Below are 15570 nucleotides of genomic sequence, written 5' to 3'. Positions count from 1 at the left end.
AGTTCCTCAGTTGAAGTAGCAGGTGCTCTAAGGAGCCCTGAGCTACTGCTGTAGCACATAACCAGTGCTTAAGTGAATGAACCTGAGAGGCTGACACTGAGGGTACTCCATATCTGCTGAAATTCAATGTGTGACTTCCTGAACAGGCATCTGAGATCTCTCACTAAATATTCAACTTTCATCAGCTTTAGGGATTTCTGAACCCTTGTGGATAAAAGGGTCTCCCATCTCATCAGATTCTGATGTTCCATTCTTTTACAAGTGCCTCTGACTTACAGGGTTAGGAGAATTGTTTGGTCTCCATTGCTTCCTTGTTTAACTAGGCCCTCTTCAGTGCCACTTACTTTTTCAGCTTTGATTACCTGTGTCTGCAGAGTAGCTCCTTGTTAGCATTGAGCAGCGCAGAGAAAGTGCTGTCTGTAGTGCTCTCTTTAGGTGTTAAAGTGCACACACAGAGTGTGCTGCTGCCACGGGCATAAACAAATGATAAAACAGCTCAAACTAGAAGAACCTTGAAGCTATGATACTTGGTCCAAGAACTGAAGGAGAATAGAGTGGATAATCGCCTCCACCACAAATAAAAAAAAAATCCCCCAGACACCCACCAAGCCTTAAAGTGAGTTAGGTCTTGTTCTGGCAGTTAAGAGGGTGTGGACTTCTTCAGATAACATCTCAGTGCAATATCGCTCTGCACAGCCTCTATTCTTTTTAACATGTATATTTGCTTAATCTTTGGTATTAATTTAGTGCTCTCAGTAGTTTCAAAATAGACCAGAATGGAGCTGGATTAATCTGAAATGCTACTCAATTTTGCCTCTCCTTTCTGCGAGGAAGAAGTGGGTTTCTGTTCTTGTGTGGTCTGCTTCATGCTCTTGACACTTGAAAGTGCAGTTGTCAGTGACAAATGTCTGACCTCTATTAACAGGACTCTGATGCTTCTTCTATTGCATGTTATATGGACAAGGGGGAGGAACAGGACATTTTTCAGGGAATATCTGTGTCTTTATTCCATTTCTTTAACTGGGAAGGGAGTAAAAACAGAGTGCCAGAATGACTGGTGCTATGAGTGTGTAATACTTGGCTTGCAAGCACATCTGGGACTTAGAAGCCTAAGTGACCGTTTGGTCTAGGTTTGTGTTACATTTGGACATGGTTATAGAAAGTGGCAACATCTAACACCTGTCACAAGGGAAAGGTCCTAAATGACTACTAAATCTTAACCTGTAATTAGTACCATATGGCACTTCTTATTTGCAGCTGGAAAAAATCAGGAAGCCCCAAGAGGCTGGTGATTAGAGACTTGTGTATAAAATAAAAGTAAAACTGAGACTTCCTGAAAAGTCAAGTGGCTTACTGTATCCTGCCACTGACTGACTGCCAGGTGCTCCATGTGGGTGTCTCAGGGATGGTGTGAGTTGTAGAGATGTGAAGCTGTGCAGGCAAAGATGAAGGCTTGCTTAAAACTAACCATTCCTCTAATTTGCTAAGTACTTTTCTAGGGGTTTGCTTATGGTCTGTATAAAAGTTAGAAGGTGGCTTGCATTCAGATTTCAGCATTTAGAACTGAAATGAGCAATAGTGAGGTTTAGGTTGCCTACAGAGGTGGTATGAAATTTATGCATCCCAAACTGCAAAGCCAACCAGAATTACTTTGTTTAGGATGTTTCTCCATAGATATGCTGTGTGTTTAGAGGTTCATGCAGCTGCAGTGCTTGCTGAAGGAAATGAATGTGGTGTTTGGCATCTGTTGGTTCATTAATGTGGAGATGGAGTGGGTTGAGAAGGCCACCTGGTAGTTTACATTCTGGTTTAGTGCTCTTAGCTTGCACTGTTTACCAGGAGGTGTACTTGCCAAATCTAAACATAGATGCTTTGTAAGATGCTGCCTCTGGATGGCAGCATAAAGATAGTACTTCTAAGTTGTTGTTAGAGGAAATTTTTACCAATTCATACAGCCTGATGTAGAGCTGTTTAGGAATCTGTGTTCATTAGTCCAGAAGTACTTGGCTTCTCAGGTCTCTTCAACAGTAGCTTTGAAATGTTTGCAAGAAGAGCAGCAGAACTTGATCTGATTGTTTTACTTTCTATGTGTCTCATCCAGTAAAATACACTGCACTGAAGCCCATTCTCAGGGATGCAGTGTATTTTGTTGTGTTATAAGACTAATAGACTGCAGAAACCATTTTCAGAAGTTTTCAGAAGTGGTGAGAACTGTCTATGTCCTTTTCCTCACCTACACTTGGGTGCAAGGCTGGCAGTGCCCCTTAAAGCAGAGGGCAACAACCATTTTTGAAGATGGAAGGCTGTGTAGAAAGTAGGAATAAACTACTGTGAGTTGTAAGGGCTAACTGTTCCTTCAACTCTCTACTTAAAGTTTCTGCCTAATGTTTCTTCATGTCCTGAAGAGTTGTCAGCCTTAGCCCTCAAAACCAAGTATTGAGTAAGGGAGTAAAGTCTGGGATTTTGGGAGAGTAAGATGCCCAGCTGGGCTCTTCTACTTTCTGTCCTCTGTTCTTGTTCAGGAGTCAGATACAGAGAACTTGACAGATTGTGATACCTCTCATTCTGAATGGGTGAATAGTTGCAGTTTGGGCATTAATCAAATTGTACAAGTTTTGGGGTGTTTGTTCAGTAAAGAGTCCTTGACTCCAGAAGTTGCCTGTAGTTAGACTGATCTATGGGAAGATCTGTTGGTGCAAGTATTGCCGTTATTTTAGCTAGAAGCTTCTGTGAAAGATACTCTTTATGAAAAACTATATGTAAAAGAACCATAATTAGATCTGTTTAAAGCAATAAATTCTATATTGTTTTAGTACTAGGTTCAGGCAGAAAAGTTCAATCCTCTTTAGGTAAGAGCTCCTGTCCATTTCTTATAATATTTTTAACACAGACAAACTTGTTTTGATTTTTGTATATTCTGAAGGGAGTTATGCCAAAGTTTTCTTGCTGATAATTTTAGGGTTTTTCTGAATACACCCTTAGTTCCTACCAATTTGTAGTAACTGTATTCTAAGAGAATTTATTAAATCTTAAACTTTCCATTTAGTCAGACCATTCATTTGGGATGATTACCTAGACTTAGCAGATCTCTTACAGTTGTTCCATGTTGTTGTTATTAGTAGCTATTCATGTATCTAAACAAGCACATAGTGCTACCCCTTCAGAGGAAAAAGAAGGGTTGTTTATCCATCAGATGCTTGAGAATGGTTTTTAACCTGCCTTTTGTGTTCTTATTCACTGTGGCCAGAACTGTAGCTACTACAACTAAAAGTTTCCTCTGCCAGTCTGAACAGGTCCTATATTGTACAGATTTCAAAGAAAGATAGTGCCTCAAGGTGCAACAGATGAAATTACATGCCAGAAGTTCCCTTAGTTAAAAAAAATGGCCAAGAACTTTTGCAAACATATTTTGACTCTTACATTTTAGACCATTATATTTATTCTTTTCAAATCTTTGTGTAGATTGAGGGAAACAATTCCTTAGAAGGGCATGTAAAAGGCTTCTAATTCAGATTCTGCTTTAGCAATATTTCTCCACTTAAGTGAGAAAAGAATGGTCCTTTGGATTAGTGACATGTGATGGCTTTGCTGCCATAGCTAACGTCACACAGATATATGAATAATAAATTATCTGCAAATTTGTACTCCTGCGTAAGCCTAGAGAGCATGGATGTGAAATCACAATTAGAACTCACAATAGCTGCTTTAACTCTGCTTGTCAAATCCCCACAAAACCTTTTGTTTGTTGGTTATATTTCTGTCCAGGCAAGTGAAGGGAAAATCAACTTGCTGAAGATAAATGGTGAAATCTTTGACTTGGATGAGTAGTAAATCCTTAGCAAGAAAACTGCACAGGTGTTTTGTTACACAGATCTTGGCAAGCTAATGAATATGAGGATACTCTTCAGGACCACCACCAAAATAAAGCTCAATCTTTGTCTGTTTGGAACTGAAAGGCTGCATTTATTTGCATTATAAATTGTTCTACAGTTCAGTCAAGTTCCTGTCATCAGTGTCTGTTTTTCAATTTGTTTTAAAATTCTGACCATCTTTACTTGGGCAGAATTTATTTCAATGTTTTCTGTGCAACTTTTTCCAACTAGAGGGAACAATCCTTACCTAGTGAGGCAGCTGACAATGCTGTGTCAAATAACTGGTTCCCTTCAGGACAACATCTGTTTATGAAGTTAGTGTGTGCAAGTTAAACCTCACTGAAGCTTCATCATTTAAGTCTCTGAGGGGGTCTTAATGCATTACAGGTGACACCAGCATTTAAAATCAGCAGCTGTCACAATCAGGTTTTTGATTCTTTTCTGACCTCCTGCTGCTGTTAGAATGGAGCTTTCAAGAAAAGCATGTGGTCTGTCAGTACAGACTGCATGGCTGCATTCACTAATGTCAATTTGCTCCTCTAGAAATGAGAGGAGTTGTCAAACAGGAAATTCTCCATTTGTGATAAAATTATACATAAGGAGAATGTCAGAATAACTAAATTGTTCAAGCTATTTATTTTCTTTTTCTTATCCAGTTGTCTGATACCTGAATTGAGAATTTATTTGTAAACAACTTGGGTCATGTCAGAACTCTCATTGAGTCACCTACTGTGCTTCTGTAAGAAGCCTCACCTTCTCTTGATTGGTAATTTGTAAGTGTCAAGGTTTGGAAATTATTGCCTTCCCTCTTTAATCTTGCTTATGGAAAGAGTATTAAATTACTCTTAAACTCCAGTATGTTTTAATGCTAATACATTATTGAAGTACTCTAGTGTAGGGGTTTGGATGCTCCCTTAAACCCTTCCATGTGTGCACACTATTAGCTGTTAAGTTTCCCTGCAGCTTTGTGCATGTAGTTGTAAATCACTTCTTTTTCACCTTTAGAGTTTTGCAAAGTCCCAAGTTACTGTTCTCTCCAGCAGCAGCATTCATCTTCCTGGGAGTTTTTACAAACATTTTGTCCAATACTGTTGTGAGTAGCAGCTGGGAGGTGGGGTGGGAATGGAATATGCTGAAATTGCCTTGTAACCAAGGTCTTTGGGCCTCATGAGAAAGGAGTGGAATGTGCCCAATGCATAAGGCAGGCTTTTAACCACAACACATTTTCAGGATGACTTAGGCTGTTCATTTCACTGAGTTGACTGTAACAAACCAGGAGTGGGAATATGTACTTTTTTCCTTCAAACTGAAAAACAACAAACAAAACTGCATTCTGTTGGTGGCATAAAGCAGTTTTCCTCAGTCCATGTAAGACACAAAAGACCAAGCTTGTTCTGGAAGAATTATCCTTTGACCAGTAAACCAATACCATCCCTCCTTTTATATACTAATGAAAAGAACTTGTTCTCTACACACAGATTCAATGGGTAGAAGCTGTCAGGAAAATCCAGTGAAAGGATTAGCTAAACTTGAATAGATTAATTAGAGCCTTTGGTTGTGTCTTGCTGTGGAAAAGTCACAGCATAGGAAATAAGCAGTGATAGTGCCTTCATCTTTACAGGTATGTGAGCAGGGAGGCAACAGGAGCACAGTAAGGAGCAAATCTAAGCAGTTTGTCTTGAGTTCTTAAAAGCTGCTTTGATTCCTTCTTCATCTTGGTGTAGTTGAAAATAAGATTTTGATTGATCTGGAGACTGTGACCAGCTCTTTATGCTCAAGATTCAACTTGCTATTATATAAAATATTTTTTATTATCTTCTGTCACCTAAGACAATGTTTCCTACTGGCCAGAGCCAGGAACTGAACTGCTACTGAAGCTTCTGGCTGCCAGGTAATAATTCAAGGCAAGAGTCTTGCTTGGTTTTCCAACTGCATCATGTGCCAAGTGTAACTTGGAGTTCCCCTGAGGTTTGGAGTCATTCAGTTTTCCATATCTGGAAACCCAGAATGTCACGTAATTTTCAGAACTAGTGATGGTTAACTGGTTACTAAGGGTACTGATGGTAACCATCTAAATCTTGCTCTTAATGTAGGTTTTTCTGCTTTTGGAATGTCATTGCATCCATTTTCTTTGTGTGATTGAAGTGTAGATGACTTACTGTTCATGTGCAGGAGAAATTCCAAGTGTTCCTGTGCATAGTGCGGAGCCTAGATTTCCTTGGCATTCGTGGGAGATGCACAACTGATTCTGTGACATTAAAAATCTCTAGCCTGTGGCTGCTGAGTGGTTTTCAAACTTGTACTAACTTGTTATACAGTATGCAATCTCCTGTAGTGCAATTTTTGTGCCTGCTTTGCCAAGTTAAAAAAAAATGGCCTTGAGATTACTGAAAAGTCTAAACAAGAAGAAAGCTTTCACTCAGAGTAGGTCATTAAGCTTTTTTGTTTTCCTCTGTGCCATCATGTTTTACTTTGGGATTTTTTTTTAAACTATACAGCAATAAGACCTCTAAGTGGCATGAATTGATCTTGAGATAATATAGATTCTGAGGGCTTTTTTTTTTTTTATTCAGACTGTTTAATTAAGAATACCTTCGTTTGATGCAGATATAAGTAAATGCAAATGAGAAGCACAGTCTGCCAAATACAGCTTTTGTACAGGAAGATAAGTGACTCTGCTGGGGGAGTACTTCTTGATAAGCTTGTGAGTGAATAGATCTTCCCAGGATTTATGCCAAAAACATACTACCATTTGATTACAGTGGGTATTTGAAGAGTTTTCTAGTTACAGACCTTTAGTTTCCCTTCACTGCTGTCTGAGAAAGACCATGTTTCCTTCCTGCAAGTAATGCATCTGAACTGGATATCCAAAACCATTTGTGAAAAAGCATTCAGTGAGTACTCCTGACTCTCCAAGACAGGCTAATTATGTAGGTTAAGTTACTAAAAATATAAGAAATCCAGTCTGAATATATAAATTGCTTTGGAAGACAGTCACAGGTTTAAAAAGAACTCCTACATTGATTAAATCAAAGCACTTTGGTGCAAACAAGGTAAGGGGGAAGAAGTACATTTTTTAGAAACTTATATATATGAACCTTTTAATGCATACAAGTTGCAACATGAGGAACTGCACCACTGCAGTTCCTCAGCCTGCGACTGAACAAGGACCTGTGCACACTGCCTAAGCTGCCCTGCTTTGAGTGATTCCTTCCATACCAAATTATTTCATTTGTTTTATTAATCAGATCTATTTCATGTGGTCTTGATGTTGAATCACTGTTAAAGATGTGTAAGCACTGACAAAGCAGCTTTCTGCATACAGTAGCAAAGGGCAAAGACTCCTGAGCTTAATTGTCTGAAAACTCACCTTCACAACATTGCACACCTCTAACTTGTTAGAGGGCCGTATAATCTCGCACCATCTTTTTCTCTCCCAACTTTCCTTTCTCCCTTTTCACCCCAACAGTTCCCTTGTACCTGAAAACTGAAAAAATTCCTATTAGAAACATTTTGTGGAAGCTGTAAGGAAGATGAAATAAGTCTCTTCTGTTCCATAGGCTGAATAAATCCTTCTCTTTGTGCAGGATCTTGATCATGCTTTTTCTGTATGTGCTGTTTTAACCTGTGTGTTCTACCACACACACAGTTTTTGGTGAGTTTTGGTAAGTACTGATATGGTTTATTATTTTCCCCCACCTCTTGGAGGCAGCAGAGGTTTTCCATGTTGCTCTCACTGTTTCATCCTTGTAACACAGAATCAGTGCTGCAGCACATTGAGCAAGGTTTGTACTGTGAGGGAAGGGACTATTGAATGTCACTAAGGTTAATCCATTTTAAACAAAGCTTTGCTAGAGAGATTAATCCAAAAACTGGTTCACAAGGAACTTGCTTTTTTAAAACCCATTTTTAAAAGTGAAAGAGATCAGATACCAAATTCATAGGATAACTGGGATTGATGGGGGCATCAGAAGGACATCTGGCCAAAAACACCCTATTCCAAACAGGGACAGCCATGAGGTCAGGCCACTTTGCTTGTCCAGCCTGATCTTTGAAAGCTGGGCTACAAAGATTCAATTTCATTCTAGGAAATAGCTCAATAATCCCTGTTAATGAAGAATTTTGAGTTTTCATATGCATAATATCAAGAAACTGGGTGACAAAAGCCACATGCAAGATCAGGAGAGACACCCTGGTCATGTCATGTAACACCACTGCTGGCCTTAAATCTCAAAGCTCTGCCTTTTGCTGCAAGATGCTTTAATTCATTCTGGGATTTTGTAGCTCCAAGTGAATTAAGTTACTTCTGTATTTTCAATCTGATGCTTGGTAGTATGTTTAGGCTAAGAGCCAGGACATTCCTAATGCCAGGTAGGGGATGGGTCATGTCTCTAAATGCTTCTTGGTAATGACGGCTAGAATTCAAGGGTGGGTGTATTTCAGATCTGACATACCGACTGGTTTCTTGCTTGATTGAAACTTTGTACATTATGTTCTCTGTCGATTACTGAAGGGGAGGACCCCAAATGCTCAGCTTTTCAAACTTTTAAAGCATAAGCTCTGTGTTTTTAACACAATGCTGCACCTGTTCTCAGAATAAGTGGAACCCTGAAGTGTTTCAGCTAGTGTATCTTCTAATATGGCACATAGTTTTTAATTGTGAAGAGGTCTGAAACAGGTATTATGCAGAAACATTCTACCAAAAAGAGCATTCATTCTAGAAATCTCACTTCTGTAAACACTTTTGTTAATCTGAGATCAACACAGGGCTCTAATGAATATCCTGTGTTAAAATGGGGGTGGAAGAATATAATCTAAGCAAATGTGGTATGAGAGGGTTATTTAACTTGGACCTTCTCTGTGAACCAAATTTGTATATACCTCTCCTTTGAACCCCTTGAAATCCACCTGTCACCTTATGCTAGAGACTGTTGGAGCTGGTTTGTCAAGCTTTGCACTGGTGTGGGAATGCAGCTACAGGAAATCTAGAGGTGTTTAAATGTGTTTTCTCAGTAATTGAACTATAGGGGAAAGAATTAATCACGTAGTAAGTATTTGTCCAATAACTATCACAGATGTGCTCATAACCTTCAGGCTTGGTTTAAACTCGTGTGCAAAACCTGACATCTACTGGTGGGAAGCATAACTGGGCTCTCCTCAGCTGGAGATGTGCTGAAGAGCCTGTTTTATAAAGTGCTGGTGCTTTTGGCTATAAGTGTTGCATTGTACTGCTTAAGTATAAGTTTGGAAGTCTAAAATGAACTGTAAAATACTTACAAACAAACGTAGGTATTATTAAAGGTGACTGAACTTTCAATTAAATGTGTCTGCTTTGAGCACTTGTATAATGGCTGGAGGACAAACTTTGTAGGTTTACTTTGTAGACAACCTTTTTAACTTTTTGTGATATTAAATTCTTCATCTAGTCTTATGCCAGTTAAAAACAATATTTTCCCCTTATGTTTTCAAGGCTTGCCATGGATGTACATCTTTATCCAAATGTGATTGCAGTGGAGTAAAAGGCGAAAAGGTAAATATTCTTCTTTTTATTTTTTTTAACTGTCAGACCAGCACACAAACCACTGAACCATGTGCCAGCTTCAAATAACTGAAGCTTATGGGTGATAGTTCTTTCCTTCTTGCTCATATCTTTTTTCTTTGATGGTAGTGTGGGCATGCACCAAAGAGCAGAGCTGTATTAACAGTCAGATATTGGTCCATCTCACATTGTAAGATTTTCATATCATTATTTTCTCAAGAATGGGGAATTAATGCACAGATTTTTTTTCCATCTATCTGACTATTTGGGAAAGAAACAACAACAAAACAAAAAAAAAAAAAAAAAAAAAAAAAGAAAAGAAAAAGAGAAAAATAAAGCCAAAAAAAACCAGAGGAGACAAATTCTAGTAAAATAGAAAGAATTCCTATTTACAGCCAAGGGCTGTCTATACTAACTAGCTAGTGTTGACAGGCTAAGGTGTGGAATGTAGCATAGTGGCTATGCTAGTAATGCTTCAGTGGGATTGTAAAATTGAGTGAGTGTGGGTTGTTTTCTCTCTTTTCTTGCACTGTCAGCTCATAAGTAGTTGATGCTCACTAACATGTTCTGAACCTGTCCTGCTTTTCGCCTCTTAGTTTGTACAGCTGTATGCAAAGATGATGATTACTGTCACTGTCTAGATATGAGCTGCACCATGGCAATGACAAAATTCAGATACAGCTTTCCTAACACATTTAGCTGCCACCCCAGTAAACAGCTAGTTAAAGGCTAAACATGTATTCTTGGATCAAGCAGAGTTAAAACCATTCCCACTGCAAAAAGCATCTCTGTGTGCCTCATTCAGGTGCAGCAAGCTGTTTTGGTCTGCCCAGATGGTATCCTCAGGCCAAGAGATGCATGTTGACATATTGGAGCTTTCCTTCTTCCTTGCAGCTTTGACTTCCAATCTTACTGCCTGTTCTCAGTATATCTGTACAGTACTTCAAGTTTGTCAGCATTATTTCTTATTGTTTTACAAGTGTTTTCTTTGAGGAAACAGCAAGTGCCCAGCATTTCTTTTAGATGCAATGCAGTGTAGATAACCAGCTCAGTACTGTGAACCCAGCAAGTACTGGGTTCTTTCTCCAGTGGGGGGCAGCCTGGCTGGAAGTAAATTGTCTTTAAATAGTTCCCATGTAGCTGCTGTTGTCACAGGGAGTGAATGGGATGTGATCAGTTCGAGGGGCAGAGACTGCTCAAAATGCTTCCACTCTTAGTCTTATAAAGAGTTTGCTTGGGATACAATGGAGTTGTCTTAAAGATGTGAACTGATAGCAGAGTTTGAGAAGCATGTTTTATCAAACTACTTATCCTATTTTAGCAAGGTTCTGGGAGGGTTTCAGTACTCTAGATTAATTTCTGACACATTTCAAGGGTGGTTTTTGACTTGCATAAACAAATGTAACCTTAAATGAACAAAAGTAATTCAAAACTCTGGCACTATAATGTGCTGGTGCGGAGTTTTACTATTGGCTCAGGTTAAACAAGGCAGCTGTCCAAAATTCAAGGTAATGCTCAATGCCACACCTGCCATGCAGATAGCTCCAGACAGATGAGGTCATTCCTTGGCATTTACTTGCCTTTAGTTCACTGAGTTCATTCCCTATTTACATACCTAGTGAAGAATGGAATTCCCTTGGTGGCAAGATTTCCAAGTTAGATGTAGTTAGCCAAACATGAATCTGGTTAATGTTCCTAGAGGATCTCAGATGCAGGTGCCCAAACCAAATACATCCTAACTAGTCACAAGTTATTTCCGGTTCAGTTTGAAGTCACTTAAAGATCAGTTTTCTATGGCCCAGTGCAGTTATTGCAGGTACAACTTTGGAGAACCTTTCTGTAATTCTAAGTTGGCTTTTTTTTTTTTGGCACTTGTCACAGCTTTTTTGTGAATTCACTGAGCAAGTAGGTGTTGTCTGGTTAATGTGGATCTAATGCAATCTGCCTTTAGAATGGATATGAAATTGGGGAACTGTGATTCATTTCCACTGCAGCCAAGGTAAACACAGCATAATCCTGAAGCATGTCAGAGGGTTTTTTAACAGTCCCTCTGAAGCTTGCAGACCATCATGTACCTTGTGTAAAGGAAGGATGAAAAACAAAGCCCACATTTCCTAGGTATGATGTGTTGCTAGTGGAGCTTGTTTGAGCATACATGTACACACCTCATTGTTAGTTGCCCTATAATTACAAAGCCCTCGGTATTTGGTGCATTGCTGGATTCAGCAGTTCAGCTCTGGGGAGCCCCAAGATCTGTCACTGAAATTCTTTAGTGCTTTATCTTATAAATTCTTTGCTTTGGTTTGCTTAGGTTTTGAATTGTTGTTTGAATCTTCCTAAATTCTTGTACTACTACAAGATGTCAAGGGCTGTCCTAAGATGATTAGCTGGATCCCTCACTGTGTATCACTTACTTACACATTTGATCTAAGTTTCCAAATCCAGTACTGCTTCTTTCTGCAGTGACCTCTGAACCAGGAGTGATATGTTTTGAAGAATGCCAGTCCTGTGAGAGGGGATTTCTCTGTTTGGTCTTGATTAAATACTATAGTTTTAACTGTGTTGAATTAGTGCTGTTGGAGTTGAGGAAGAATTTATTGGCTAGCATGTAATGTGAGGCAGCCATTACTTTCACCATGTTATTTATAAAGGTGGAGAACAATATGGGTGGCTGTGGCATCACTTCTTCCATGCTCTGTATCTTAATCCTACTATGGACATTTGTACATGAATTTAGTTTTAGGCAGCCACCCATAGTTTAAAGTGCATAGTTTTGCACTTTTTTTAAAGTTCACTATTTTTGTAGCAAGGGCATGAAGAGCAAGTATGTGCCACTCTTATCAGATGTTACAGCCATGTTTTTGAATGTGTTTAGACATTAGAATGGGCTCTCCAACTACTGCTTTTCTGGTTTTTGGGGGGTTTTTTTTGCTCCAATTTTTAATTTTTTTTTTTTTTTTGCCATGAGTATTTCACATCCATGTAAGTAATTATTCTGGTTTCTCTCCCCATACTGTCTATTTATAAATATTTTATATTTATTTATAATTATGGATTTTGGAGAACAAATTCTGGAAATGTGAATTACTTGTCCATGCTTTAAAACTGCATCTATCCCTGCTTGTGTCCTATTATTAGAGTACATGGAACTCTGCCAAACTTTTCTGTATCCCTGTTTAATTGGCTATATCTTGCTGCAGCAAAGCATAATTTTCGGGTGTTTCCCAGCTATATTTTTTCCTTTCTGTGCCCCAAGCAACAGTCATGTTCAAGCTTGTGAGCTGATGGTTTTGCCATGTTGGTGTAGCTGATTGAGGGCAATTGAGATCAGAATCTGACTCCTTGCCCATTCCCCAAGCAAATGATGGTTTATAGCTAGGGCAACTTTATTTTGCTATGGAAACAGACCTGTATTTTCAGTATTGGAAGAGGAGAGCCGAACTGACCTAAGCCTTTGCTATTTATGTTTTGGTTTAGTAGCTTCCAGTCTGAAACAAGAAGTATCCAACCTTCTTCAGTTCTTTCTGTGTAAGCAGAACTGGCTAGTCAGCTTTTGAATTTATAAGAAAATTTATTGCACACTAACCAGGGACTTCAATTGCATTCTATCCCCAAGAATATAATGTCTTTTTTGGCACTGACTTTATGTGGAAGACTTGTTGAATTTCTTTTCCGTTTCAGTATGTTCCTGCAGTGAGCAGGCAGTTTTTTCCTGCCAAATTTGTAGCACCCAGATCTTCATAAAAATCAGTGGGCAGTTGGAAAAATCTGGAGGCAGAAGCAACATCTGAAAATGGTTGTCACTTATGGAACCATCTATAGGCTGTTTAAATAGAAGACAGTTTAGAAAAACCCTCAAAGAGAACTGGATCAGCGTAGTTTCTCTTCCCACAAAATTTGCTCACATTTCTTTAACCAATTTTTTAATCAAAAATAGGGATTATAGTGCAGCTATTTCCACTGTAATTATTTTAACTTTGATGTAAGTTCCCTTAGAACATGTCTGATATACTTCCTCAGCTGCCCCCCAGTCATACTCCTTCAAATAATCTGTTTGTTTTTGAGGGTAATTTGCTGGCAAACTCCACAGGAGTTGCCCTGGCAACAGTTTCCTCATGCAAGGCTCTCATTTTTGCTGCTCACTTTCAAAGTGGGCTTAGAAAATACTCATTTCAGTTTCAATACTACAGTTCACTAGCATCTGTTGTTGCCTCTTCTATTCCTCTTAGCTGTTTGACTTAATGTTTCTCTTTCTTTGAAGGCCTTGGCTTCCCCATTCCATGTCTGTTTGGAGTGGAGACCTTGGCATAGCTGCATTTTAGAGAACAGTTCTTCAGCCTCAGATGACACACAAGGCCAACCCTCTGCTAAAAGTCTGTTCTAGCAACCATTCGTAGGTGCTACTTGCTGGAACAAAAACTTGAAGAAGAGTGACCAGGTTGAGATTAAGAGGCACTCTAGCCTGGCTTGCCCCTCACACTTCTGATATGCCTCTTGTAACTGATGTGTTTTTTTGAGTGTGCAAACATAGTTCATGCTAGAGCTTGCTCCAGTCTGGTTTTGCCTAATGTTTTCTTTATTTGGCACTCCCGAATTCCTCATTTTCTCTCCTTCGGGGACACATTAACCCTTTCATATCCTGGCTTGAGGTAGTAACACTCCTCCAGAGTGTCACTTCTCAGATGAGGCAGCAGACCAACTGTACAGCATGCAGAAGTACTTGTCTTGGCTTTGCAGGGCAGAACACCCTATGAAAGCTTGTAAACCTATGAAATCAGTTTGAGTGCTGTAATTAAAGGTAAATCTGTCTATGTTCAGGAATCACTTTAGTTAAGCAGGTGAGAAGTTTAGTCACTGTTAGTTTGTCAGTGTGATGACTTCCTATAGAAAAGCAGACAGATAATGTATGTTCTAAATTTTTCTATTGTATATTTTGTTTCTGTCATATTTCACCTCCACCACCACCCATTCTTTTTGTAGGGTGAAAGAGGATTCCCAGGCTTGGAAGGACAGCCAGGTTTGCCTGGATTTCCAGGACCAGAAGGACCACCTGGTCCTAGAGGCTCAAAGGTAAGTCCCAATTCACTTTAATGGTATGAAGGTGCTGGGCAGTGTTAACTTAATTGCAGTGCTGATGCTAAGCAACTCCAGAACTCCTGATTATCATTGGTTTAATAGGTGCAATCTTCAGCTGTTGGGATATAGCAGGTTTTTTGGTTGATTAGTTTGAATCAGTGGAAAAGATTGCTCTGAGTTTCCTATGCAGTTCTTCACCTACACAGGTGCCAGCACTGCCTTTCACTAGGTGCTGCCCATGAGGGTCAAAGAACAGGTTTGGCAAGGTGCTGTGATGCAGCTTTGTTAGTCCTTGCACTAACGAGATCCTGGCTTAGCTGAGTTTACTGATAAGAGCAGAGTTTTGCTCTCAGCTGCCCTGGGGGCTCCCACCATGTAGGTAAACTGTTGTTTGCACCTGGTGGCATTCCTGGGATGAGATTCCTGGGCTGGGTTTGGGTGGGGTGATGCAAATGAGGGCCTCATTGGACCCATGTGCAGGGAGATGAGGAATGCTTCTGGCTTTCCCTGAAGGGGTTCCATTTACTTCTATTTATTGCTGTATTGCATCCTTACACTCAGATGGTGTAATTCAGCAGTAAAATTCCTCTGAATATATTTACCTTTAACATATGTAAGGATAGCCCGGATCTGCCATTTCTTTTATAAATGCTCACAGTATAAACCTAACAGAAGCACATAAAAAAAGAAGCAAAGGAAAAAATAGGCAAGTGATAGGAAAAAAAATAGAAGTCTACACTGAAAGAGAAGATTAATTTGACATAACAAGAATGAAACAGCCTAGAGGTCTTGAACTAGAAATTCTTGCTACACTTTTATTCCATAAACACATTTTCTTAAGATTTTGATGCAAAGTTCTGCATTGTGATTCTGTGATGATCATGATGCAAAGTAACGCTGGTGCAGTCAGTCTGACCCGTGTTGAATCGTGGCTGCCCTGCTCTGCCCACAAGGGGCCGCTGGAGGATGCTCCATGGCGGGGCTGACCCTGAGGTTGTCAGGGACCTCACAGCACATCGGCCTTTAGGAAAACTTTCCTCTAAGGCATGGTTAATCAGCTGGAACAAATAGTTTAAGTTAAAA

The 15570-nt window shown here is 39.4% G+C and overlaps 1 protein-coding gene across 1 annotated transcript in view; it reads left to right on the top strand.

The window, feature by feature from the left end:
• COL4A5 (collagen type IV alpha 5 chain) overlaps window positions 1–15570 on the top strand; it is a gene marked incomplete at its 5' end in the record, with an annotated part of 73017 nt that overhangs the window by 10983 nt on the left and 46464 nt on the right. Inside the window, 2 exons of the mRNA XM_084212799.1 lie at window positions 9343–9402; window positions 14392–14481. Of these exons, the coding sequence (XP_084068925.1) occupies window positions 9343–9402; window positions 14392–14481 (150 nt within the window). The remainder of the gene's footprint in view (window positions 1–9342; window positions 9403–14391; window positions 14482–15570) is intronic.

Source organism: Fringilla coelebs (assembly GCF_963513975.1).
Source record: "Fringilla coelebs genome assembly, chromosome: 11".
In the NCBI taxonomy this organism is placed as follows: domain Eukaryota; kingdom Metazoa; phylum Chordata; class Aves; order Passeriformes; family Fringillidae; genus Fringilla; species Fringilla coelebs.
This window is presented reverse-complemented; position numbering and strand designations above follow the sequence as displayed.